This window comes from Anolis carolinensis, unplaced genomic scaffold (assembly GCF_035594765.1).
Source record: "Anolis carolinensis isolate JA03-04 unplaced genomic scaffold, rAnoCar3.1.pri scaffold_9, whole genome shotgun sequence".
Classification (NCBI taxonomy): domain Eukaryota; kingdom Metazoa; phylum Chordata; class Lepidosauria; order Squamata; family Dactyloidae; genus Anolis; species Anolis carolinensis.
Window position 1 is genome coordinate 27,717,712 of NW_026943820.1, and position 27,730 is coordinate 27,745,441.

The 27,730-nt window shown below is 44.6% G+C and overlaps 1 protein-coding gene across 2 annotated transcripts in view; it reads right to left on the reverse strand.

Moving 5' to 3' along the window:
• The window catches only part of hydin (HYDIN axonemal central pair apparatus protein), a 160,276-nt gene that overhangs the window by 41,185 nt on the left and 91,361 nt on the right, over nt 1-27,730 (reverse strand). For both annotated transcript variants that reach the window (XM_062961682.1, XM_062961683.1), the window contains exons 39-58: nt 26,971-27,147; nt 25,084-25,257; nt 22,903-23,144; nt 21,474-21,611; nt 19,728-19,911; nt 18,394-18,535; nt 16,683-16,860; nt 15,691-16,323; nt 14,214-14,429; nt 13,459-13,658; nt 10,116-10,316; nt 9,360-9,479; nt 7,136-7,295; nt 6,865-7,037; nt 5,420-5,618; nt 5,159-5,258; nt 4,441-4,540; nt 4,010-4,178; nt 1,920-2,158; nt 363-477 (exon numbers count right to left, since the gene is read on the reverse strand). In XM_062961682.1, coding sequence (XP_062817752.1) covers nt 363-477; nt 1,920-2,158; nt 4,010-4,178; nt 4,441-4,540; nt 5,159-5,258; nt 5,420-5,618; nt 6,865-7,037; nt 7,136-7,295; nt 9,360-9,479; nt 10,116-10,316; nt 13,459-13,658; nt 14,214-14,429; nt 15,691-16,323; nt 16,683-16,860; nt 18,394-18,535; nt 19,728-19,911; nt 21,474-21,611; nt 22,903-23,144; nt 25,084-25,257; nt 26,971-27,147 — 3,860 coding nt within the window. The remainder of the gene's footprint in view (nt 1-362; nt 478-1,919; nt 2,159-4,009; nt 4,179-4,440; nt 4,541-5,158; nt 5,259-5,419; nt 5,619-6,864; nt 7,038-7,135; nt 7,296-9,359; nt 9,480-10,115; nt 10,317-13,458; nt 13,659-14,213; nt 14,430-15,690; nt 16,324-16,682; nt 16,861-18,393; nt 18,536-19,727; nt 19,912-21,473; nt 21,612-22,902; nt 23,145-25,083; nt 25,258-26,970; nt 27,148-27,730) is intronic.

Below are 27,730 nucleotides of genomic sequence, written 5' to 3' on the forward strand. Positions count from 1 at the left end.
AAAGCCACACCCAAATACCACTTCTCAACATAGTTGCCATTCAAATCTAGGCATTTATCATAGCAATGAATGAGCTTGGCAACTCCTTCCCCACAAAACTCTGCCGCTTGCGTCCTCAATGGGGAGGTGGCTGGCAACGCAGCATTTTGGCGTTGATGTGCAGCTGCGCGAAAGGGGTGACTGGCTGGTTGAGGATGCAAAAAAAAAGGGCTGAAAAACTAGGCTTATGCTCGAGTATATATGGTATATCTATCGAGCACTTTAGTTTCCTCGATGCTCAGTGAGAGGCCTGTATATCCCAATGCGACAAAGTCCTGTTTGAGGCCAAGGGCAGGCAAAGGCGTGGAGAGGCGCTCGCTCACCTGAGCCACGAGGTTCATATCCTTTTGCAGGGACTCTGCTCGCTTGCTCTGCCGGCCCATGTTCTGCCGACTGAGGTCCACCTCCCGTGAACGGGAGCTTTTGATGTTAGAGTTTCTGAAAGAGAAAAAAGAGACAAATGGAATGACTGGAATATTCTTCCCACACCAGGCTTGGGCTTTGCCAGAGCCATTGCAAAACATTTTCACTATAGTTTTTTCCCCAATGTAATCATAACACTATGTAACAAAATTTGAAAAAAAAATCTGTTCCTGGTTTGAAAGTGTTATTTCCTTTTTAATTGTGCAGTCCTTCCTTTGAAAGTAGTTGTCCTACTCCAGAAACTCCATTTTTGTGGCACCGACTAGGTTGAATTGGTTGAAACTCCATGACAAACTATAGCAAAATGTGCTATAGCAGGAAACAAAGTTTTACAGTTTAATAAACTTTCCCCATGTTTTTAGGACAGAACTTATTAGGAAATGACATTTATAACCCAGGAACAAAATTGTAATGCAGTGTAATTCAATTTTTTTTCCGTATTTTAATCCTAATGATGTCTCCTCTTGCCTGCTCTGCAAAACCAACACAGCAGTAGAGATACTGTTGTGGTTCAGTCTGATGAAGAAGGGGGATTTGGGTTTATGTAGGTTGATCAAGGAAATGTTGAAGGCTCTGAATTGTCAGAAATGCAGGCTGACCAAGAAAATGTTGAAGGCTTTGAATTGTCAGAGAGGCTGCAGGCTAGCAGGGAAGCTGAAATTAGTGATAAGGGTGACCTTTCACATGATTTTGAACATCAACAAAGTCCAGGTGGTTCTGGCAGCAAGTCAGAGGAGTCTTCCTTAGATAGACACACAAGGTTAAGGTTGAGAGTTCGTCCCAGGCATTCTGTGACAATCGCTAGTAAAAATGTGGGAACTCAAGGTCAGAGGAATGCTTTCTTAGCTTGTAAGCATGGTTAAATAGGGTGAAACAGGGAAAGATTTTCTGACAAAGCAACATTGGTTTTGGGAAGCTTAACTTCTGCCTTGTCTCATCTCATGGCAAAAGATTCTTGCTTTTGTTCCTGCCTCAATTCTGTATTTGGATTGCGTTTTGAATTTCATGCTACCTTGCTATATTAGAGACTTTGAACTATTTTCTACAGAGACTCTGAACTATATTCTGCAGATTGTCTTTGCAAATTGGATTACTGCTTTCTTTACTGCTTTTTATTAAGATTTTGCTATCTTGTATCAATAAACTGAAAAAAACCAAGTCTGCTGTGGTGGAGTGTGTGTTAAGAGCAAGGTGAACCAGTGCTGAGGTGCAACAAAAATGTGGTTTTGGTACCGATATGGTTCATCTTGTCTACCAAACTTCAATAACAACAACAACAATTTATTACCTGCAGCTCGAGGTAAAATACATCATTAAAACAAGAGATAAAACATTATTTAAAAACACCGCACACATTGCAAGCATTGCACACATACACAGAGAGAGGCAGAGGCCAAAGAGAGTGCCAAAGTCTTACACTCTCCACCCAAGGTTCTCCACCAAGTGTGGCTCCTCACCCTTTCCTCACTGGGATGACAATGTCTCGGATTTGCTTCAAGATGAAAAACTTAAAATCGAGGGTGCCTTTGTTCTCAATGGTGAAACTGCTGCTCTTCCGGGAACTGATCATCAGCGGCCCAAAATTGATGAGGGATGGAGGGGTGATGCTGTATTTGGAGTAGCCGCAGTGCACAGAGAGCCGGATCGGGATGGTGGCAATTGTCTCCCCTCCTTCAATGAAATTCGGCTCGATGACCTGCACGGAGGGCAAGAGAGATGGGTCAGCACCAGGTTCTTTGGCAAGAGGCGTGTTAGTACATCAGACTCAAAGAACTCCTGCCCAAGCAATGCCCTTCTGCCAAGAGACTAGTTCTGTTTGGCTCCTCTTCCTCGGCCTGAACTATTTCCACTAAAAAGGATGGCTTTATGAACATGGTCAGTACAAGACCTGGTTGACTAAGTTTGCCCACTGCCTCTTCCTTCTCTCTGTCCTTTTTCCTTACATTGGGAGGCAATGTGGACCTCTTGTGTTCTTTGGTTTTAAGTTGTTGTGGGTGAAAGGTAAAAATGTTGTAAATAAAGGAACAGTTACTGCTTGTATCTTTGACTAACGTCCGTGCATATGCTTTTGCCTACTCTTTTTTATCGTGTCAGAAGAGACTTGAGAGCACACTGCAAGTCGCTTCTGGTGTGAGAGAATTGGCTGTCTACAGAGATGTTGACCAGGGGACGCCTGGATGTGTTACCATCCTGCTGGGAGGCTTCTCTCATGTCTCTGCAAGTTAGAGCTGACAGATGAGAGCTCACCCCATCTCACAGAGTCAAACCTGCAACCTTCAGGTCAGCAGTCCAGCCAGCACAAGGGTATAACTCATTGCGCCACCGCGGCGACTGACTTATGTTGAAATTGAAGGGAACAAGATACAGAGAAATAGCCCTGACTCTAACCAACGAGACCACCTCATCCCTGTTAATATAAGCTGGGAAGAAAGGCAGTCAGGCAAGGGGAATAATAATTAAATAACACTAGGTAACAATTTTTTAAAAATAATTCTGTTCCTGGTCTGAAAGTGTTATTTGCTGTTTCATTGCTCAGTCTTTACTTTGAAAGTAGTTGTTGTACTCCAAAAACTTTATTTTTGTAGCTGCCATTTTTAACTTTTCTGCAGACTACAAAAACAAAGTGTATGCAGTTTAACACACTTTTCCCATGTTGTTATGAAAGAACCAATTAGGAAATAACATTTATAACCCAGGAGCAAAAATCATGTTACAAAGTGTAATTGTTCAGCCTGTGTTAATGGATGCACAATAAAAGAGCACAGAGGGAGAGGTAAGTTAGCTTCTCACTTGACTTTCCCAATATTGCATGGGGCAGGGGAATGTCATAGACATAGGATGGCTGTGATTTCCCCGACCTTTGTCCCGTCTGCCCCTACATCATAGCCTTCTTTGCCCCTTTGAAAGTGGCACAGTTATCACAGGAAATGGAAGAAGAGAATGTAATGCAAGGCAGCACATCTGCCCTGTTTTGTCTTTCAAGAACAGCCTTAAAACACTGTGGTAAGTAAATGAAAACTGCTTTACTTCAGCAAAACATAAAGTACAGCACACTCAGTGGAATAATGCAAAAGGAAGCAAGGAAGTCTTAGGGCAAACACAGTTCTTAGTCTCTGTTAAATTCCCAAATCAAATAGCAGTCTTACTTCAGACAAAGAAACAGCAATAAATCCTCAGGAGCAGTTTCCCAGGTGCAGACTCAAAGCAGGCACAAGGGGAGCGAAAAGTCAGTTTGTTACCAGCAAGAGCTGGTTGCGCCTGCTTCTGCTTTATAGCCCCGAGTCCCCTCACAGTTGCTAGGACAGTTCCTAATTACTCAGCTGCATTTCTGGCAGCTATTCTAGCTGAATGACGTCTCTGCTCGTTTCCTTTCGCCTCTCCTGAAATGTGGGTACTTGAAAAATCTCCTCCTCAGATTCCAACTCACCCTCAGATTCATGAACACTTTCCTGCTCCCCTTCCTCCTCTGAAGAAGAGGAATCCCTAACAACATCTTTTCCCCACAGTTGGTGCTTCTCAAGGCTCCTTTGCTCCCCAGCTGACAAACCTGGCACTGCAGGACAGGCTTGTCGTCAATCTTCACTTCTCTCTTTGCACGGAACACAATCTGGACCTGAGTCGGGCGGTCCGTGGGGTTCAGGTTCCCCTTCTGGGGCTGGATCGAAAACATTGGGGCCAGGTTAGGCATGCTGTGGTCGGTGGCTTCCACCATGAAGCTACAAAAAGGGCAGAGAGAGAACAAAGACCTCTGGTGAGTCATCCAGCAAGTTCTCCATTGGGTTCCTGTTGTGTTATGAAACCCCAATGACCATCCTTAATCAAGGCACAGATAGAAAACAAAGACAGGCATTGAAGACAGGTTGATCTAATGTGGGATACGAGCAACATGGAGGACACCTGATGGAAGGAGCTTTTGTGCAGCTTCTTTAAACCAACGGGCAAAAAGAGCGCACCCTGAGAGGGGACAGAACTTCTTACCTGAAACCGATCTCATATTTGCCTTTGTTCTTCAAGGACAGAGTCTGCTTTGCTTCGTCCGATATTCTGACAATCCCAAGCTCCACACCGCCGTTTGTACCTGCAAATAGCCACAGAAAATGAAGGGTGGTAAGAAGGCACCCTCCCCTTATAAATGCCGCTCCTCAGGCGGTTGGAATCCATCATTTCTCTATGAGTCATCATTTGGAATGGTTTTGTTGAGCTACACGGGGCAAGGACACAGGATTCCAAAGGGAAGGGGGAAACGGAGAACTGGAAACAACAGCCTTCATGATATGTCAGAAACTGAGCCAATAATACAAGAACAAAAACTACAACAAGGAATTAAGCGGAAAGAATGATCAAAGGTCTCTGACTTCACTAATGCACAGAGCATAGGAATCAAATGAGATGAACATGAACTCTTAATACAAGAAGGCAAATGTGATTTAATAGGCTTTGTTTTCTATCCAATTTTCCTTCCAACAATTTATTCATCATTTATTAATGACCATATGCATAAAATGGACTGTTGTTTATCCAATTCAGCCACAAAACTCTACAGCGTGTCTTGCTTTACCCTGAACATCTGGAAGAGATCCTTGCTTTCATACAGGCTAGATCTTTGTAGACTTTCCTGTTGCAAAGTCTGTCCACAGTGTGGCTCCCAGTAAGCCACTGGCCAAGAATGCCCTCAGCTGGGAAGCACTGCACCCACCTTTAGGGAAGCTGATATCCAGGGCCACGTCGTAGGCCTCGGCAACAATTTGGATGTTCTCAATCTGGACAATCCCCAGAATGTTCTCCCCATCTGAAACCTAAAATGACAGTGAGCCCCATCCCGACTGGTAAGTATCTGCTGGCAGTGTGTTACAAATCCCTCACTGTGTCCCCCTCCAAGAGAGACACAGCCCAAGCCTAGTTCGCCACGGGAACCCTCAGCATGTGGCGCCCCCAGAGGCCCTCGGGCAGCCCCTACCTCCAGGCGGATGGCCTTCTTGATGTTGAGGACTTTGGAGGCCTTGAAGTTCACCAGCAGGCAGTACTCAGAGAAGGGGCCGATGATGCCGGTGTCCTCTGAGAGGCTGAAGTCGTCCCCGATGTTCTCCATGCCACTGATGCGCCAGGCCACAGGCAGAGGAGTGGCGTTCTTCAGGTAGAGGGGCTTGGTCTCCTTTCTACAAGAACAGGAGAAGGGCTTTTGGGGGCCTGAAGGCCTTTTGACTTCACTGGGCACCTCAACCAGCTTTCATCCGCAATCCAGACACAGATACATAGAGAATTTCCCTACCAGATTATGTTTCTTGTGGTTCCCTCCAAGACCTCATCCTTCTAAGGGGGAACTCTCAATCCAAGTGAAGTGTCCGCCACATAACAGCAATTGGGAAGCTCCCATATCTATCTGTCTGTCTGTCTGTCTATCTATCTATCTTTTATTATTATTATTATTATTATTATTATTATTATTATTATTATTATTAATAATAATCCTTGCAGCCCAGGAGCAAGCCATCAGAACAAATGCAATTAAGGCCAAGATCGAAAAATCAGCTGATGACCCAAAATGCAGACTGTGCAAGGAAACCGACGAAACCATTGATCATATCCTCAGCTGCTGTAAGAAAATCGCACAGACAGACTGCAAACAGAGGCACAACTATGTGGCCCAAATGATTAATTGGAACTTATGCCTCAAGTACCACCTCCCAGCAGTAAAGAACTGGTGGGATCACAAACCTGCAAAAGTATTGGAAAATGAGCACGCAAAGATACCGTGGGACTTCCGAATCCAGACTGACAAAGTTCTGGAACACAACACACCAGACATCACAGTTGTGGAAAAGAAAAAGGTTTGGATCATTGATGTCGCCATCCCAGGTGACAGTCGCATTGACAAAAAACAACAGAAAAACTCAGCCGCTATCAGGACCTCAAGATTGAACTTCAAAGACTCTGGCAGAAACCAGTGCAGGTGGTCCCGGTGGTGATGGGGACACTGATGCTGAGCAGAATTCTGGGAAATGTAGTTCAGGACAGGGCCTTTTGCATTATCTTCCACAGGGCTTCTCGCTTTCCCAAACTACATTTCCCAGAATTCTATGCTTTCTTAGTCTCTTTCCCAGCGAACTCTGCTTTCTCCCTACTTTCTCTCTCCTAATGTGAGAGGCCAATTAATGTCAAGAGGAAAGTCAGCCTTTTTGGCTTTGCTTTGTTCCCTTGTGCTGAAAATAAAAGTGACTTTGGTAGGTTGACAAAATGCAAATTAAAAAGTATTGGGTAAGTTTCTATTCTTAAGTTTTTGACTCATGTCAGATATCACGTCATAAGTACAGATTTAACTAATTTGATATGACTTACTACAACTAACGAAATAATTGTATAGCCCTAGTAAGGATAGAAATGGGGCTCAGAGCCAGGTCCCACCTGTGTAGGAGCACCTTTTCGAAATGCAGCTGTCGGCGGTCCAGCTCCAGTTCTGGGCGGACTCCTTGGCAGCAGATCCGGAAGGTGATGGGCTCCGGGTTGTCCTTGATGCAGCAAACAATGTTGTCCTCGAAAATCCCGCTGGCCGTGGGATAGGCCCAGACCGTCAGCAGCTGGGGGGTCAAGGCAGAGGCCCAAGAGGAGGTCAGTTGGAAGGGCCGCTGGAGGGACCTCCTGGCCAAAGCAAGTGCCCGCTTCCTTGAGCTGTTACCTGCTTCTCATTGGGCTTGAGGGTGATGGAGGCGGGATCCAGCAGGTAGGTGATGGCCCTGGAGTCGTACTGGAAGAAGAAATGCACCTCAGCCTCCAAAGGGGAGATATTGAGGATGGTGATCCTCTCAAAGTGGTTCGGGTATCGAGAAGCCTTGTACCTGTGAGCAGCAGGAGGAGAATAAGGGATGGTCAGAAAATCCACAGAAGGCCTGAACCCTCTCCTTAATCATCATGCTTCTTTTGAAGCTGAGCTGATAAGACCAAAAGCTGCACAATAATAATAACAATAACAATAATAATAATAGCTATTAGGATATTACCACATCCTCAGCTGCTGCAAGAAGATCGCACAGACAGACTACAAGCAGAGGCATAACACCATTGCTCAGATTTTTTTTCTCCGTGTCAGGAGCAACCGGAGTTGCTTCTGGTGTGAGAGAATTGGCTGTCTGCAAGGACGTTGCCCAGGGGACATTGCCCGGATATTTTGATGTTTTCCCATCCTTGTGGGAGGCTTCTCTCATGTCCCCGCATGGAGCTGGAGCTGATAGAGGGAGTTCATCCGCGCTCTCCCCGGGTGGGATTCGAACCTGGCAGCCTTCAGGTCAGCAACCCAACCTTCAAGTCACAAGGCTTTTATCTCCTAGGCCACCGGAGGCTCCTTATTGCTCAGACGATTCATTGGAACCTGTGCCACAAAGACCATCTGCCTGCGACAAAGAACTGGTGGGATCACAAGCCGGAAAAAGTTACAGAATGGACATGTCAAGCTACTCTGGGACTTCCGAATTCAGACAGATAGAGTTTTGGAGCACAAGACTCCTGACCTCACAATCGTGTTAAAAAACAAAGTATGGATTGTCGATGTTGCAATCCCAGGGGACAGCAGGATCGAGGAAAAACAACTGGAAAAGGTGACACGATATGAGGATTTAAAGATTGAATTGCAAAGACTCTGGCACAAGCCAGTCAAGGTGGTCCCAGTGGTGATGGGCACACTGGGTGCAGTGCCTAAAGGTCTTGGCCTGCACTTAAACACAATCGGCACTGACAAAATCCCCACCTGCCAGCTGCACTGGGATCTGCGCGCATTATTCACCGATACATCACACAGCCCTAGACACTTGGGAAGTGTCAACGTGCGATCCAATACAACAGCCAGCAGAGTGTCTGCTATGGACTCATCTTGTTGTGTTTCAAATTATTATTATTATTATTATTATTATTATTTTGTTTCTTACCCGCCTCTCCTTGTGGCTTGAAGCGGGTTCCATAATAATTAAAACATTGTAAACATTATAAAACATTATCAAGGACTGGGAACCATTTCTAAACTATGTAAAAAGAAAGAAGGAAATGATTTAATAGAAGGTTTCATAATTTAATAAATATCAGGGCAGAAGGAAGAATCGAAAAACGATGTAATAGGAATGAAAGAATGAAATTATATATGGATGACTCCAGCCAAAAGGATGGGAGTCAGTAAATTGAGAGGAGTGGGAGGAGGGGAGAGCATAACCAAACACAAATATTGTATAGATGTTAGGAAGTATTGTATTGGTTCACACATATATACATGTATATAGATTTGTTTCACTGCTTTTATGAATTGAAAATAAAAACATATTAATCGCAAAAACACATAAACATTGTAAAAATACCATGTCAGAATGCAAACTTTATTAAACATCTGGACCACTGAAGGCTTGGGGTTGCTGTATGTTTTCCGGGCTGTATGGCCATGTTCCAGAAGTAAGTAAGTAAGTAAGTAAGTAAAAGTTTATTTGTATACCGCCCTCTCTCCCGAAAGGGACTCAATATAAAATCAGCATAAAACATTGTACAATAAAACACTGAAAACACTATAAAACGCTATAAGAATTAAAAACAAAAACAAAACATAACAATTGACTAAAACAATCACATAAGCAGAAGGAATATAATCACTCAAATAACATATGAATCTGCAAAGAAAAAAGAAAAAAAATTCTTTTCTCTCCTGACGTTTCGCCCACATCTATGGCAGGCATCCTCAGAGGTTGTGAGATGTGGGCGAAACGTCAGGAGAGAATACTTCTGGAACATGGCCCTACAGCCCAGAAAACATACAGCAACCCTGTGATCCTGGCCATGAAAGCCTTCGACAACACTGAAGGCTTGTTTTTGTGTAGAGAATTGTAGCCAATATGTGTGCCCTAAAAAGGAGAACATTGGTCACTTACTTCTCTCTTGACTTCCCACAGAGCAAGGGGCCAAAGTGAAACACATTCGTGCTCATGACTAACTTTTTGCAGACCATTTCGTCGGGCTTCATAGTCTTCTTGCGGTGGGGGAAAACGACCCTGGGTTAGAGAAGCAGAGAGGCCTATGAGCCTTCTAGAACTCTTAGATCATTGGGGGAGGCCCTGCTCTCGGTCCCACCTCTCGGTCGCAGGTAAGGCTGGTGGGAACGAGGGATAGGGCCTTCTCGGTGGTGGCTCCTCGGCTGTGGAACACCCTCCCCAGCAACATACGGCACATACCAACTCTCCTAGGCTTCAGGAAAGCCTTAAAGACATGGTTGTGCACACAAGCTTTTAATGAATGAGAACATGGACTTTACATGACCTGTATGAAGACTTGAGGATTCTGGATGAATGGATTTTAATCTTGGACATTCTTAAAATTTTATATAATGTGTTTTTATTTTGTAATGGTATCTGTTTTATATGAACTGTTGTTTTGTAGATTGTTTTATATGAATTGTTGTTTTTACATTGTTTTAGGCATTGAATTTTTGCCTATTTACTGTAAGCCGCTTTGAGTCTCCTAGGAGAGAAAGGCGGGGTAAAAGTAATGTAAATAAATAAATAAATAAATTGGCATCAAAAGTATGGGATCAGAGACCTTCACTCTCCATTCCTCCTCCGCAAGGGGGGACACAATGGGGCCGTGAGGGCCTCTTTCCAACTGGCGGGTGGGGGGCTCCCGTCACTCACGTGGGGTCCGTGGAGATAGTGGGATATGTGCAGGTTCCACGGCAGTACAGCTGATACTGCCGCCGGGTTCCCACGATTTCGAAATTGAGGACCTGATCGAAGAGCCCCGTTGTGTTGGAGGAGAAATGGAGGCGCATGGTCACCTCTCCGTTTGCAGGGACGATCCAGCGGTAATGGTTCAGCCTGCATGGTGAGGAGCCCCTGGAAACGAGAAAGCAGGTTTCTGGTGGAGATGCCTTCTGGGGTGGTGAGAGCAGCAATCCGCTACAACACCCCGCCATCCACGTCTCCACTTTGGAGCCCTTGCCTTAGAGCTGCGGTTTCCAAATGGCACTTGATGCTTACTGTCGTGTTTCCCCGAAAATAAGACAGTGTCTTATATTAATTTTTGCTCCCCTCCCAAAGAGGCGCTAGGTCTTATTTTCAGGGGATGTCTTATTTTTCCACAAAGAAGAATTCACATTTATGGTTGAATTTTTAAAAAATGAAAATGTATTATCTACTGTACAGTAGTTGTCATCACAAACCATCATAACCAACTGTGAATCCTTTCAAGAATTTCTATATTATATTTTATCGCTATACTGTTTTTAAATTACTGTTTTAAATTTCTGTTTGTATGTAAATTTATGTTGTTGTTGGGCTTGTCCCTGTGTAAGCTGCCCTGAGTCCCTTCTGGGAGATGGAGGTGTTGAGCAGCTGCCTTAAATCACTCTGACCACGAGGTCATGAGTTCGAGGCCAGCCCGTGGCGGGGTGAGCACCCGTCAATTAAAAATAAAAAATAGCCCCTGCTCGTTGCTGACCTAGCAACCCGAAAGATAGTTGCATCTATCAAGTAGGAGATAAGGTACCACTTATAAAAAGTGGGGAGGCAAGATTAACTAATTTACGACCTGGTATGAGGAAGTGCCGTCAGTGTGGATGATGAAGCAGCTGCTCCCCCCTGTGGGCAGAATCGAACATCCCCTCAGAAGAAGGTTAACTTGCCTCTGCGTGTCTCTCTCTGTCTCTGTTTGATGTGTTTATGGGCATTGAATGTTTGCCTTATGTGTGTTATAATGTGATCCGCCCTGAGTCCCCTTCGGGGTGAGAAGGGCGGAATATAAATACTGTAAATAAATAAATAAATAAATACAAGAATAAAGTTATTATAATATTATTATTATTTCTTGTTACTACGTTTATTTCCATGTACAACAATCTATGGCATGTACATTTACCAATCCTGCATGCTTCCAAACAAAAACTTTGCTAGGTCTTACTTTTGGGGGAGGCCTTATATTTAGCAATTCAGCAAAACCTCTACTAGGTCTTATTTTCTGGGGATGTCTTATTTTTGGGGAAACAGGGTAGGAGAGATATTGTTTTGCAATGTTGAAACATTTTGTTGCTCTTGTTTTCTGTTTTAGCCAAGACTTTTCAGGTCAGTAGCTTATCGCCATCCATTTTCACCTCCCTTTCTTTCCTTTGTCTTAATAAATTGTATTCATTTTATTTCTTCCTTGTTACTTATCCTTAGTAACACCCTTGCCTTAACGTTTGTCAGGGAGAAGCAAATATGATGCATTGGTTAGAAAGGATATTAAAAACTCTTGGAGAAGGCTAAAGGGCTTTGAGGCTCAACTGTCACTTCTGCCAGTCTGGTTGGGTGGCACACAGTAGTAGTAGTAGTACTGGTAGTAGTAATGACAAAGTTCTGGAACACAACACACCAGACATCACAGTTGTGGAAAAGAAGAAGGTTTGGATCATTGATGTCGCCATCCCAGGTGACAGTCGCATTGACAAAAAACAACAGGAAAAACTCAGCCGCTATCAGGACCTCAAGATTGAACTTCAAAGACTCTGGCAGAAACCAGTACAGGTGGTCCCGGTGGTGATGGGCACACTGGGTGCCGTGCCAAAAGATCTCAGCCGGCATTTGGAAACAATAGACATGGACAAAATTACGATCTGCCAACTGCAAAAGGCCACCCGACTGGGATCTGCACGCATCATCCGAAAATACATCACACAGTCCTAGACACTTGGGAAGTGTTCGACTTGTGATTTTGTGATATGAAATCCAGCATATCTATCTTGTTTGCTGTGCCATACAACAACAACAACAACAACAACAACAACAACAACAACAACAACAACACATCACACAGTCCTAGACACTTGGGAAGTGTTCGACTTGTGGTTTTGTGATACAAAATCCAGCATATCTATCTTGTTTGCTGTGTCATAAAATAATAATAATAATAATAATAATAATAATAATAATAATAATAATAATAATTAATCCCTGCAAATAATAATAACAACAATAACTTTATTTTTATACCCCACCTCCATCTCCCCGAAGGAACTCGGGGCGACTTACATGGGACGAGCCCAGATAAAAACAGTAACAGTATAAAACACATCAAATGAACAAAAACATGTGCAATTATGAAATCTAACATTAACAAAAACACTGAAAAAAAAACAGACTGGATAAAGTGCACTGTATGAACTTCAGACATGAGGTAGCTGATAAAGTGCTGCAGATTCTGAGAGAGCAACTTGGGATGGGAGTAGACCCTTTGGCTATATCAAATTAAAGGGCATTCAATGAGGAAATGGTCACAGAAATATGATTATCATGGAGATAGTAAAGGTAAAGGTAGAGGTTTCCCCCTGACGTTAAGTCCAGTCATGTCCGACTCTGGGGGTTGGTGCTCATCTCCATTTGTAGGCTGAAGAGCCGGCATTGTCCATAGACACCTCCAAGGTCATGTGGCCGGCATGACTGCATGGAATGGCATTACCTTCCCGCCGGAGCGGTACCTATTGATCTACTTACATTGGCATGTTTTCGAACTGCTAGGTTGGCAGGAGCTGGAGCTAACAGTGGGCGCTCACTCCGCTCCCCGGGTTTGAACCTGGGACCTTTCGGTCTGCAAGTTCAGCAGCTCAGCACTTTAACACACTGAGCCATCGGAGGCTCATGGAGATGGGCAGTCCTTATCCAAAGGCCTGTGTGAAGAGCCAGGTTTTCAAGCTCTTCCTGAAAATTGCCAGGGTGCGGGTTTGCCTAATCTCCTTGGGGAGCGAGTTCCAGAGCCATAGTCATAGTGGACTGGTCCTCCTTGCCATCCTGAGTTAGAACTAGGGCAATGCTTTTGGTGTGCGAGTGCTCCATGATGGAAAGCTCTTTATATTCTTTGCTGAGAGTTCTGATTTGCCTCCCCTCAGAAGGCAGGCAGTGTTCTTCCAAGGGGCACTTCATGCTCAACCAATGCTCCTGGTCCCCTTGGGGCCCACTCCCCACAGACCCCACCCTCCTGCGCCTCAGCATTGCGCCTCTTCCTCACCTGACGATCTTCTCACCGGAGGGCTCAGTGGTCACGGTGCCCGGGTCCAGCTCAGAGACGGCGGGGGCGGTGCTGGGACTGGGCTGAGCGGCCTTCCGCCCTCTCGCCGCCCCTTTCTTATCCTTGGGGTTTTCGCGTGGTGGTGGCGGCTCAGGTTTCTCCTTCTTGGCCCTACCACGGGTCGGGGTGACCTGCTCCTCCTAGAATCCGGTGCGAAAAGCACAGCAAGAAAAAGAGCGGAGCGGGGATGAGATTCTGAGGACTTCATCCCATGAGGTCTTCTCTCCATTGCTCTGCGCTGCCAAAACCAAGTTCCACGGAGGCCATCGCATGACGCAAAGCCACTTCCAGTGGTTGCCTGCAGGACTACGTTGTGGCAGTACAGGGAAAGGGAGGAAAGACTTCAATTTCAGGAGTCTCCCAAAGAAAAAAGCCAGAGAGAAGCCGGATGGAAGCTGAGAAATGGCATGGGATGGCTGCCACCACTGAAGTCAGAAAGGCACAGTAGGAAATGAAAGAATGCTTTCCATTGTTTTCCTGTTATGAGGTCCTTAATATCCCCATGTTTCCTGCTGAGATCCCCTCCGTCTTTCTCTTCTGGGTCCACATTTGCCCTAGAAACCCAGGGCAAAATGCTTCCCCAGAGATGTCTCCAGATGGTCCTATGGAGTCATAAATGAACCATTGTCCCTCAAAGATTCACTGCCTGCTGATTTCCACCCACAATGTGCTCCAAGGCCACCTTGGCTGCCCACCTTGGTGGCCGGGAGGCTGGACGTTGCCTCGGAGCTGGCCTCGGTGTCCTTCTTGTCCTCTTCCACATTCAGTTCTTCAGAGGTCAGGAAGGTGAAGTGCTTGAGAGCCTCTCCCGTCACCGGCGGTGCACGCTTCTCTGGGAAAGGGATCACAGAGAAGAAGACCGTGGGGGGAATGGGGGGCCCCGAGGGACCCAAGCCCAAGCCGTTCAAAACCTAAGAGGAGGGGAAATGTGGGGTCAAACTCAGGGCCAGGTTGGTACATACCGCTGCTTTTTTGACTGAACAGATGGTCACAAACAATGAGACTGACCCTCAGAAGAGTCATGGCTGTTTCGTTAAATGGCCCTTGGATTTATAAGAATACTCAAACCAAGGCCAAGCCTCCCCTCGCTGAGGTCTCACACTACAGCGTTCCCTCACTTATTGCGGGGGTTAGGTTCCAGAACCACCCGCAATAAGTGAAAATCCACAAAGTAGGGACACTGTATTAATTTTAATATTTATACATTATTTTAGTAGTTATACACTATTTTAAGTCTTTATCAACCAATCGTGCGTTGATAAGTCGCCTCCTTCTCCTCCCGTTGCCGCTTGGGCTCCTTTTTTCTCCCTTCGGCTTCTCCTTCCTCCCTTCCTTAGGCTGCAAATTGTAATTTTTTATGATTTATAATAGTTTTTTAGAGTTTATTGAAAAACCGCGAAACAGCAAATCTGCGAAAAGTGAACCGCAAAGTAGTGAGGGAACACTGTATTGTTAATAGTTATTGTTCCCACTCCTCACTGTAACCATGTTGCTTTACGATACTCTTTAGCTGGGGAATGTACCATTTATCTTCCAGGTTTATGTTTAGCATTTGCTGTCCAGGTTAAGGTAACAGCAAATGGAACATAATGTAACACGTAGGGGCTGAAGGAAGACCAGCTTTCCTGGTCAGTTGTGAGATGATGAGTCCCTGAAAGTCTGTCCTAAACTGGTCAGAGTAATTAGCCCCTTATCTAGCACCATGCACATTCTGTAAACTGAAGTTGTGATCTCAAATATGCCAATAAATGTAAAAGTTCCCCCACACACACCCTTTTGGCTTCCACTATCCTACGAGGGCTATCCAGAAAGTAGGTTACGTTTTGGATTTTAAAAAGGACAAAGTATAGGATAAATCATTTACCATATGCAGCTGAAAGACACATCCCAAAACTACAATCTCATGTAATCCCCATTTAAATTTAGCCACGTTTCTTATAGATAAATGAGTTTGAAAAGTACTGCACCAGTAAATTCCCCGCCTGTGTCCTCGGCTCTTCCCCCTTCTCCCTTCCTGCAGCGTAGGATAGCCCTCGTATAACTGCATGAATGTTGTTGGACTGCAATTCTCAGCATTCTTCACCATGGTTGGAAGACTCCTGGGAACTGCAGCCCCAACATCCAGAGGAGACGCACCACCCCAAGCCCCATCCGAAGGAGAAGCACTCCCACCTGGACCACATTTGGCAGCTTGCCGCTCTCCAGGATACTCTTGCCGCTGGCCTCCTCGGAGCTGAGCACCTGGATCTCCAGGTAGGGCACGCCGATTTCAATGCCCTCGCCCTCGCCCTCCTGCCCGAAGGCCCGGTCTTCCATGGCCTTGAGCTTCTCCAGCCGCTCCCGCTCCAGCCGCTCCCGCTCCTGCCGTTCCTTCTCGGCCCGCTCCTTCTCCAGCCGCTCCTGCCGCTCCCGCTCTCGGTCCTTGCGGCCTTTGCGGCCCGAGGGGGCCTGGCGCTGGTCCTCCACCTCCTCCGCCTTCTCCTCGGAGCCAGGCGGCTGGAGCTGCACCAGCTGCACCCTGTCCCAGAACATCAGGATCTGTAGGAGATCCTTCTGCGCCTCCTCGTACAGCTTGAAGCGCTGCGCCAGGACCTTCTCGCTCTCGCTCATCAGTTCCTTCTCGGCCTCCTCTTCCTCCTGTGTCAGAGGTGCTGCCTGCTGCCCGTCTGGCAGGACCGGCTTGCCCTTCTTCTTCTTCTCGTCCTTGTCGTTGAGGCCTGCCTCGGCACGGTCCTTGGCAGAGGATTTGCGCTCGACTCCTTCATTCAGCTTACCATCCGATTTCAAAGAGGGGACCGGGGCATTCTGGACAAACAGAAAGGAACAGAATAGGTTAAAGAGGGAGAAGGAGTGAAAAGGATAACGTTGCCAGGGACAATGGGAGACGATGTGTGTGAAAGGTGACATCTTTCACATCTTTCTCATGATGACATGGAGAAAGAGAGATTTATTTATTTATTTATTTATTTATTTACAGCATTTATATTCCGCCCTTCTCGCCCTGAAGGGGACTCAGGGCAGATCACAATGTACATATACATGGCAAACATAACCAGCTGCGCCACAGCCCGGCCCTTTCTCTAAAACAGAACACAAACTGCATTTGGTGACAAGTGGCTCTGCCTGTCCTCTACCCCCAGAGTGGTGCTGGGAGAGACACTCACCGGCTTGCCTCCTTGTTGGCCCTTCTTGGTGGCGGCGGCGGCGGCCTCTTCTTTCTCCTTGGCGACTTCCCTCTTGTACCGCTTCGACTTCTTCCGCATCTCTTCCTCCTCTCGCAGGCGCTCCAGCTCCTGCTGGTGTTTCTTCTCCTCCAGCTCCCGCGCCATTCTCTCCTGCTCCCTAAAGGACATTGTGGAAGGAGAACAGTCAGTCAGTTCGTTCCCCCAAAAGATTGACGGATGAGAAAAGAGGACCTTATCATGGCGGGATATACTCTGTTTCTGAACGCGATTCCGGACAGGTCCTATCACATGATGTTTGTCCCATTCCATCAGTAATCTGTAGGAATCTGCAAAGCGTTGCAGAAACGAAGGAATTGCACATAGGATTCTAATTGTATTTTCTTTGCATTTATTATGGTTCTGAGATGCTGTTTTTATGTGTGATCGTAAAATCAGCGGTATGCAGTCTGTCAGCCAAAATCTGGTCAGGGTATTGTGTATTGTGAAATGTTAAAATCAATCTGGGTTATTAGAAATGCCTTATGTGTTAGTTTTTCAGCAAGGCATTTCAGCAGTTATGGAGTTAATGAGAGTCTGCTATGATTGACGTATCACAGGACTAATGGGGTCAAGTTTGTTTTGACCGGGACTTTTCTTTCTTGTTCCTGTGGAATGCAGAGGAGTTTCCTGAGCAGTCTGTGTCTGTGTGTGTGAGCATGAGTCGCTTTGGCAAGAGCACTCATGGAGGAAGGACTGATTTGCTCTGTTTGTATATAGTCATGTAAATAAAGATATATTGTCGTTGGATTTCCAACCGAACCCTCGTCTGCTGGAGTGTGTTTGTCCAGTGCTGTATTTCCACACGGGGAGACAGTCTGGAGAAGGAGGTGAAGACCGGGATGGTGAATTTTTTGGATTTCACTCTGCTACCCATCATCCTCTGACAAATCTCACAAGAATAGTAGTTTGAGACTTCCAGTGCAATATTAGGGGGGGATAGCCTAAGTAGGTGAGGATGAAGGGAGGCTACTAGAAGGTGAGGATAAACATAGGAATGTACAAGGATGGTGCTCAAGGCAGCAAGATAAATAAATATATGGACATATGTATACATATATAAAGACATGTATGTACATAGATATATATACAAGGAAAGACGAACAGAAGCAAATTTCCCTGGGGAGGTCGTCGAATTTCTAATAACTGTTATATTCTAGCATGTTTGTAAATGCTGTTACTCTCTTCTCTGCCCCCTTTCTGGTTTCCTCTTTCTTGCCCTTTGTCTCTTAGTTTCTCTTTCTTTTTTCTCTTTTTTTGCATTCTCCTCCCTCTTTTCCCTCTCCCCTTCACACCAATCTGTTATCCTGTTACTCTTTTTATTTATCTTCACCTAAAGAAACAATAAAGATCATTAAAAAAAAACCTCTAAAACAAAAAAAATCAGCTGTTAGGAATTATGGGAGCTGAAGTCCAAAATATCTGGAGGGAGGGCCAAAATTTGCCCATGCCTGCTCTAAAACAATAACCAAACTTCTCAACCCTTGGTTACTTTTCCAACCATAGGACTACCTCTGCAGAAAGAGAGAAACAGAGACAGAGACAGAGAGAGACAGCGAGGAGAGATGGGTCTCTTTGAATGCCTGGAAGCCTCAAAAGCGCCAACAGGTTTTAGGCATTGGGGGTCATGGCCCAGGAACAGCCCCCTCCTGACCTTTTCTTCCGCTCCCGCACAGCTTGCAAGAGTTCGCTGTCGAAATGGATCTTCTGTTCCTCAGTCAAGACATCGTACTCCTCCTCGTCCATCTCCTGGAGACGTGCCTTCTCGCGCGCCATGGCTTCTTGCTGCTCTCGTTCTTCCGTACGAACCGAGAAGAAAGACCGAGGCTCAACTTGGATGCGAGGCCCAATCCCAGCCAAGGGGCAGCATCTCTGCCACTTCACTCCCATTTCCACCCCGGCAGAAGACCAAGAGGGCATCGCAAAGTTGGGAGGATACAGGGCAAACCATGGCCCTCAAAGACTTTGTAGTTGGGTGAGGCTTTCCAATACAGCAGCACCATCAGAGCCTCCGTAGCTTGTTGTTTGCTTTATCACTAACCAGTGATTGCTGCTGAATATGTGAGTTCTTTCTTACTGCAGCATCTTATTGCTTTATAGTTTTTAGCATTCGTGGTCTTATTTTATCAAACACCACTACTTTCCCATAAAAGAGGATTTATAGTAGGGATTTATAGTTTTCCAAGGACAACAAGATAGAATAAAATACAGCGGCATCCTCTCTCTTGCATCAGACTCCTCCTTTTCTCTCTCTCGCTCCATCCTTCTAACCATAAACTATATTTTATTTCACTTTCATTCCTATAAATCTGTTAAAACACACTCCAGTTTACTCCTGGGACAGAAATCATTAACCTAGGCCAGAAAAACCAGCTACTGTTTCCCATTGAGAAATTGCCTGTCTCTGGCTGTCTCAAAGAAGCAATTTACACAATCTCATCATCTTCATGCTTAGACCTCCAAAGACAAAACTAGGATCAAACAGATACCATATTTGTCTCTATTCTTTGCTGTATAATTTTTATCCTCTTATATAATGTAACCATTTCCCAAGTCTGAAATATACAAACTGTATGCATCACATCTTGCAAAATGGAAATAAAACGGCCTCAGTCTTATGCCTTCGCTTCATTGGTGAGTTTTAATCTGGTTAATTATTCGTTATGGTTGGTAGCTCACCAGGCCATTCCCAATCAATGTAATTGCAGTCTAAATTCCATATCAATAGAGTTACAGTTTTATAGTTTTATTGTATAAGTCTTACAACCAGCGATCCATAGCTGATACGGGTGCCTGCAACAACTTCACAACTATGTCTCTAAGGAGGAAGAGACCCATTTCCCCCAAATTATGAGCCTACCTCGCTCTAAATAGTGCAAATAGGATGACTTTGTAGTTGGGGAACGGTGGCTTAGAGCCACTTTAGAGGGAACAATGCAATGAGGAGTCGGAAGAGTCGGGCGATATCCTGCCCAGTTTCCCGCTTACCTTCTTGCTCTTGTTTGCTTTTCTCTTTGGCTTTCATCGCAGCAAAGTCCTGGGCCAGGTTCACAAAATAGATGTAGCGCCGGTTGTTGATGGCTTTGAGGAGGCAGAGGAGGGCGGACGTCATGCTGCGGGCAAAGATGGTCTCCAGCCCGTCAATCACTATCCCGCGATAGCAGTCGCTGAGCTGCCCAGGAAGAAAAGGCACTGTCCTGCACCAGGCCATGCACAGACCCTGATGCAAGTCAAGACCAGGGATCTCAAAGGGCTTAACAAACCACAAAACAAGAAAATGGATTCTCTGCTTCCCAAGAGAAAGCTCATTTCAGTAAGGAGAACGTTCCAGCAGTCTCAAATGCTTTCTGGCAGTGATGTTCTGCAGAACTTTTATAGGAATCCAGAATCACTCACAAGGAGTTTTCAGAAATAAATCTTTATTGCCTAGTTACTACAGCTCAACGAAAATTGCTAATGAAGACTGTGTGCCAAAATTCTAGTTTTCTACCCCCTTGAATCCTTTCCCTACCCTTGGAGTTCACCACAGGTCAACTAGCTCTCTGTTAATTCTCATCATGTGCTGTCGAAAGCTTACATGGTCGATGTTGTGGTTCAGTCTGATGATGAAGGGGGATTTGGGTTTATGCAGGTTGACCAAGGAAATGTTGAAGGCTCTGAATTGTCAGAACATCAACAAATCCCAGGTGGCTCGGGCAGCGAGTCAGAGGAGTCTTCCATGGATAGAGATACAAGGTTAAGGTTAAGAGCTCATTGTCCCAGGCGTTCTGTGAGAATCACCAGTAAATGTGTGGGAACTCAAGGACAGAGGAATGCTTTCTTAGCTTGTAAGCATGGTTAAATAGAGATAAACAGGGAAAGATTTCAGACGAAGCAACGTTGATTTTGGAAGCTTAATTCCTGCCTTATCACTGCTCATGGAAAAAGATTCTTGCTTTTGTTCATGCCTAGATTCTGTGTTTTGGATTGTATTTTGGAGTTCATGCTGCCTTGTTTTTCAGGACTGATTTGCTATATTAGAGACTTTGAACTATATTCTGCAGATTGCCTTTGTAATTGGATTATTGCTTTCTTTAGTGCTTTTTATTAAGACTTTGCTATTTTTTATCAATAAACTGTATAAACCAAGTCTGCTGTGGTGGTGTGTGTTAAGAGCAAGGTGAACCAGCGCTGAGGTGTAACAGTTGGAATCATCGGGTTGCTGTGAGTTTTCCGGGCTATATGGCCATGTTCCAGCAGCATTCTCTCCTGACGTTTCACTTGCATCTGTGGCTGGCATCCTCAAAGGTTTGTGATGTCTACTGGAGGTGAGGCAAGTGGAGTGTATATATATTTGTGAAATAATGTCCAGGGTAGGAGAAAGAACCCTTGTCTGTTTAAAGCAAGTGTGAATGTTGCAATTAGCAAGCTTGATTAGCATTGAGTAGCCTCACAACCTCTGAGGATGCCTGCCATAGATGTGGGCGAAACGTCAGGAGAGAATACTTCTGGAACATGGCCATACAGCCCGGTAAACATGCAACAATCCTCTAATTATCATTCCTTTCTCAGTCTCCAGTCAGTCCTTATCAGTCTGTTTCTCATGGAAGGTCCACAGGTGTCCAGGTGTTGTATCTCTCTCTATGGCCTCAAAACTGGCATGGGTGGCCTCTGCTGTTGTCAGCAATTCTCCATAACAGCAAATGGGATCCATGACTATTTGCCTGGCTGACCAATTCCTCCTCCAGGCCTTACCTGCATCCTCTCAGAAAGGATCTCGACCAAGAGCTCCTCCGGAAGCACACAGCTCATGAGCCCATAGCCTTCCGTCGCACTGGTGCTGAGGCTGAGGCGCCGCTGCATGGGTCCACCGGGGATGGTGCTAGATGGGACCTGCAGGAAGGGACACAAAGCAGGGGGCAACTGTCAGAAAACTAGACACAGGACTGGCCCCTCCGTATAAATTCAAAGCAGGCAACTGAACCTCAAGAAGAGACCTCATCACATTGAGCGATACTTTGTTCATATGCATCCTGCTTGTTTTTTTAGGACTGGATGCATATGCACCCCACCACATCCAATTTGTACATTTTGAAAATACTGTGCTTCAATCACCACACCACGGAAGTCTGGCTCCTCCCAATCTGTTCGAATGCCTCCCCATGTCACTCATTTTATTTTATTTTATTTTAATATTGCACAGTGACAGCCTGGTAGTCTCACGCTACCATTCTTGTGAGATTTTAGCTGAAGAAATGCATACTGATTTTATGATCACATGTAGAATCAGAGTATCAGAAATGTAGTAAACCAAAAAACACTATTAGAATCCCATGCGCAATTACTCTATTTCTGGGACATTCTGCACAAACTGATTTCAACAGATTAACTGACAGCATAGGACACACATGTGATAGGACCTTTTCGGAATCATATTCAGTGTCACATAAATAGAGTATATCCCATAAGGTCCTATGATTCTCAGGAATACTGATGGAATGGGACACACGTCATGTGATAGGACTTTTTCAGAATCGCAATCAGAGAGACACATAAACGGAGCATATCCCAGTGTGATAAGATCCTATGATTCTAAGGAATACTGACAGAATGGGACACATGTCATGTAACAGGAGCTTTTTGGAATCACATTCGGAGAGTCTCAGAAACGGAGCATATCCCAGTTTGATAAGGTCCTATGATTCTCCAGATTTCTGACAGAATGGGACACATGTCATGTAACAGGAGCTTTTTGGAATCACATTCAGAGAGTCTTAGAAACGGAGTATATCCCAATATGATAAGGTCCTATGATTCTCTATATTCCTGATGGAATGGGACACATGTCATGCGATAGGACCTTTTTGGAATCACATTCAGAGAGTCACATAAACGGAGTATATCCCAATGCGATATGGTCCTATGATTCTCCAGATTCCTGGTGGAATGGGACACACGTCATGCAATAGGACCTTTTTGGAATCACATTCAGAAAGTCTCAGAAACGGAGTATCTCCCAATGTGATAAGGTCCTCAGACTTTCATTCAAAGGGATACACTTGGTGAACCTGGAAGTAGCCCTGAGAAAACTCACAGACCGTGGGCCTTGAAGCAGGGCTGCTTGGAGACCCCCCTCACCTGGGAGGAGAGTTCTTTATTCTACAATGACCTGCCCTGCTCTCACCTGGGGGCTATATTGATCCGACTGCAGATGCTGCGGTGGTGGCTTCTCCTGCTTTTGTGACCCGTGGCTGTCCGACTTCCCTTTCGCTGTCACGGTGCTGCCCCGGTAGCCTCTGGAGAGGTTGGAGAGGGGCCCCGTTTTGGACTCCGAACTCTGCTGGCTGCCGTCGGAGAGGTGCTTGGGCAAAGCCTCGCCACTCAGCCTACTGCCCAAACTCAGACCAGGCTGCCCTTCTCCTCCTCCTAAGTACACACAGAGAGACAGAAAGAGGGAGGGAAAAGGAGTCAGTCCTCTTCTCTGAGAAGGCAACATTGCAATGCCTCTAAGTGGTCCTGGCGCTGAGAAGGAGGTGAGGCTGAGCACCAGGAACAGAACCCGCAGATAAAAGATCCAGTCCAGCTATGTAGCTGGATTTTATCACAATATAAATTTTTATTGTGATATATTTTTAAAAAAAAGAAACACACAATCTTCGAAATTCAATAATCAATATACAAGTATTATTTCCTCAATCCCACCACCGTCCCATGACTTTCAACACTACACCATATGGAACTTGTAATTAACAAAAATCTATCCTTATCTTTACACTATTAAATCCCCCTTTTGGCGATTTCAAAATCAATTTTTGTCTTCTTTTTTAAACACCCAAAGGCCAGCCCACATTTTCTAGCGAACTCTTCTTGTTTCCTTCCCTTATGCCATCTAAGAGCTTGACCATTTAAAAATACTTGACTAATTTTCTTCTCAAATGAGTAGTTCTTTTTCCCCCTTCCAAGATTTTGCTATTGTGATTCTCGCTGCCACAAAACTATGTTGTCAAATTTCTTTTTTTCCTGCTCATATGAAATTAGTAAAGGTAAAAGTTTTCCCCTGACATTCAGTCTAGTCGTATCCGACTCTGGGGGTTGGTGCTCATAATAATAATAATAATAATAATAATAATAATAATAATAATAATAATAATAATAATAGCAACAACAACAACTTTATTTTTATACCCCGCCACCATCTCCCCAAAGGGACTCAGGGCGGCTTACATGGGGCCAAGCCCGAACATAACAGACATAGTAAAACACATAGAGTAAAAACAAATCAATAAAAACATATGGATTGAATAAAAACATGAAAAATGCATAAAAATACATGGGCCATAAAGTGCATATATTGAGGAATGAAGTCAAGAAAGGTAACCCGAAAATGTTGTCACAAATAAGAGACTAAAAATGAGGTAAACATGGGAACCATTCCAACTGATGGAATAAAGTGCAATAGATATATATTTCTAAATATTTTTATACAGTAGAGTCTCACTTATCCAAGCTAAATGGGCCGGCAGAAGCTTGGATAAGCGAATATCTTGGATAATAAGGAGGGATTAAGGAAAAGCCTATTCAACATCAAATGAGGTTATGATTTTACAAATTAAGCACCAAAACATCATGTTACACAACAAATTTGACAGAAAAGGTAGTTCAATACGCAGTAATGTTATGTTGTAATTACTGTATTTACAAATTTAGCACCAAAATATCATGATATATTGAAAACATTGACTACAAAAATGGCTTGGATAATCCAGAAGCTTGAATAAGCGAGGCTTGGATAAGTGAGACTCTACTGTATTTATATTTCTAAACCAAAAAACCAGAGTTGTCTATAGACACCACCAAGGTCATGTGGCCATTGGAGCACCATTACCTTCCTGCTGGAGCAGTACCTATTGATCTACTCACATTTACATGTTTTCGAACTGCTAGGTTGGCAGAAGCTGGAGCTGACAGTGGAAGTTCACTTCTCTCCCTGGATTCGACTCAGAAAAATTAGTAATCTCTCTCAAAAATTTTATCCCTTTAATAATAGGTATATTTTGAAACAGAAATAGCAATTTGGGGAGTACCATCATCTTTATTATTGCAATTCTGCCCATCCATGTTAGTGGGATTGTTTGCCACCCAGTAAGATCTTTTTTAATGTCTTCTCATGTTCTTACATAATTATCCTGGAATAAATTAATATTTTTTGTGATCCACATACTTAGATATTTTACTTTTGGTATCAATTCACGGTCTGCTACGGTCTCCATTTTCTTACAACTTTTAGCATCCGTCCACAGAGCTGCAGAGAGGCTGCCTGATCCACTCACTATTTAATGAAAATTATTAAATGAAAACCACTCACCTCCTTCCTCGTTTTCCCGTTGGGCCTGCTCAATGGCGGCTCGGAGGCAGAGCTCCCGTGCCCGAAGCCCTGTGGAACTGCTCCGGTCAGAGATGGCTTCCATCACCACGGAGTCAATGGACAAGCAAGCGGCGTTGTAGTGCTTGGCAATGGTCACAGCCGCCCCTGTCTTCCCTGCGAAGATTGGATAAAGAGATAGCAGCACACTCCCAATGCAAGCAAAAGAGTTTAAAGAGTCAAAAGTTTTAAAAAGATTTCCATAGGTGGAAAGGTTTACAGCTATCTCTTATGGGTGGAATTTCAGCTATAAAGATGCATGTGCTACCAAAGTTGCTGTTACTGTTTCAAGCCTTACCAATTATACTGAATAGCATTCCAAAAAAAGACCTATCCATATTTATTTGGCAAGGAAAAACACCATGGATCAGATTCAAAGTATTACAAGATGATAAGAAGAGAGGAGAACTAGGTCTTCCTAGACTCAAAATCTAAAATCATTGCATGCTGTTTGACTTGGTCGAAGAACTGGTTGTTCTTGCGAAATGAACATTTCCTATAGCCAGAAAGAGAAGATCTGAAATGTGGGGTATATGCCTATCTCTGGTATGATAAAATAAAGGCAGAAACTAATTTTAATAACCACTACACAAGGAGATTGCTAATGAATGTGTGGAATAAGTACAAGAAAAACATTGCAGCAGAAAATTATTGTTGTGCTATGTATTGCCGAAGGCTTTCATGGATCACAGGGTTGTTGTGTGTTTTCCGGGCTGTATGGCCATGTTCCAGAAGTATTCTCTCCTGATGTTTCGCCCACATCTATGGCAGGCATGCTCAGAGGTTGTGAGGTATACCTGGTTGTCATTTGACTCACAAACCCTTAATATAAGAGTTCTGCATTCTATGAATGTATGTGTGTTTGTAACACATTTATTATATTTTGGTTTAGAGACATGTATTTTGATTCTCTGTAATCCTTGTCTGTATATTAAATGTTCTATGACTATATCATATACTAGCTGTGCCTGGCCACGCGTTGCTGTGGCGAAGTATGGTGGTCTGGGAAATAAAGTATTGAGGAATTGGTGGTAGTTAAGGTAAAAGGTAAAGGTTCTCCCCTGGCATTAAGTCCATTATAAATGGGTTATATAGCTGTGTGGAAGGGCCTTGAGTCTACACTGCCATATAATCCAGTGCAAATTAGATAATCTGTGGAAGAGGCCTAAGTGAGGCCTAACTCGGCCTGTCCCCTGGGCTGAGTGGGTTGCTAGGAGACCAAGTGGGCGGAGCTTAGCCTTCTAACTGGCAGCAATTGGATAAAAACAATTATTCCTCTCCCTCTAATTAGGACTTTATTTTTCTTTCCTTTTTGTTGTATGAACTTAGAGGCATGGATGAGGGGTTGTGCTGGTAAGTTTAGTGTTTCTGGGATGTGTAGTTTTGTTGTTTTGTCCTAGGCAGAAATTTCATTACCCTTTTATATATATAGATAGGAAATACTGGCTTATAGTTTATATTATTAGATTACATTCTTGGTTATAGTGTAGAAGGGGTCCCAGTTCAAAGCGGATAATTTAGATAATCTGCTTTGATAATATGGATTATATGGCAGTGTAGATCCAGACTTAGTTGGGTGTCTCATGCTGGATCTTTACTGCCCTATATCCCAGGATCCGATCCCAGATTATCTGCTTTGAATTGGATTATATGAGTCGCCACTGCCAGATAATCTGGGATCAAATCCAGAGATATTGGGCAGTGTAGAACAGGCCTACTCGGTTGGCTGTGCCAACTGCACCAAACAAAGCGCACTAAAGGCAAGAACGGTAGGTGAGCGGAATCAGGTGGGAACTCTATGGAGGAGACCCATCCCTGTGTCTGCCATACCTGTCAAGGGGGCTCCGTGGATGATGATGGCAATGCCCCTGCGGTTCCTGGCCGCCCGCCCCTCCGGAGAGATGTCGATGCCCAAGTGGCGCGCAATGGCTTTGGAAACAGGGTTGTCGTCCAGCTCTCCCACGGCCTTCTTTTGCTTGGCCACCAGGCTGAGCTGGCTCCCTGTTGCTGGAAGGGAAAGGAGGCTGATGTTTTTCACTGTGCAAAACCTTCTCAGGTTTGTGTCTAGGAAACTGTGTCAACACAACTGAGACAACGGAGGTGTAATCGGTCCCGTCGGACACTAAAGCGGCCTCTTTGAAGGCCCCCCGCAAGGTGGCAGCAGAGCATGCTTTGCAGATGGACCCCCATCCCCTTGATATGGCTCATCTGAGATGGTTTAAAATGGAGATACAGTAGAATCTCGCTTATCCAACCTTCGCTTATCCAATGCTCTGGATTATCCAACCCAGTCTGCCTCCCACCCAGATCCACAGCTGTTTCTCTAGGCAGCAAGGACTGAACTTTCTATGGATTTAACTTCCAACAATGTTGTTACTGTAAATTCATTTTATGCAATTCTATCTTTATTTGTAGTTACAGTAGAGTCTCACTTATCCAAGCTAAACGGGCCGGCAGAAACTTGGATAAGCGAATATCTTGGATAATAAGGAGGGATTAAGGAAAAGCCTATTAAACATCAAATTAGGTTATGATTTTACAAATTAAGCATCAAAACATCATGATCTACAACAAATTTGACAGAAAAAGC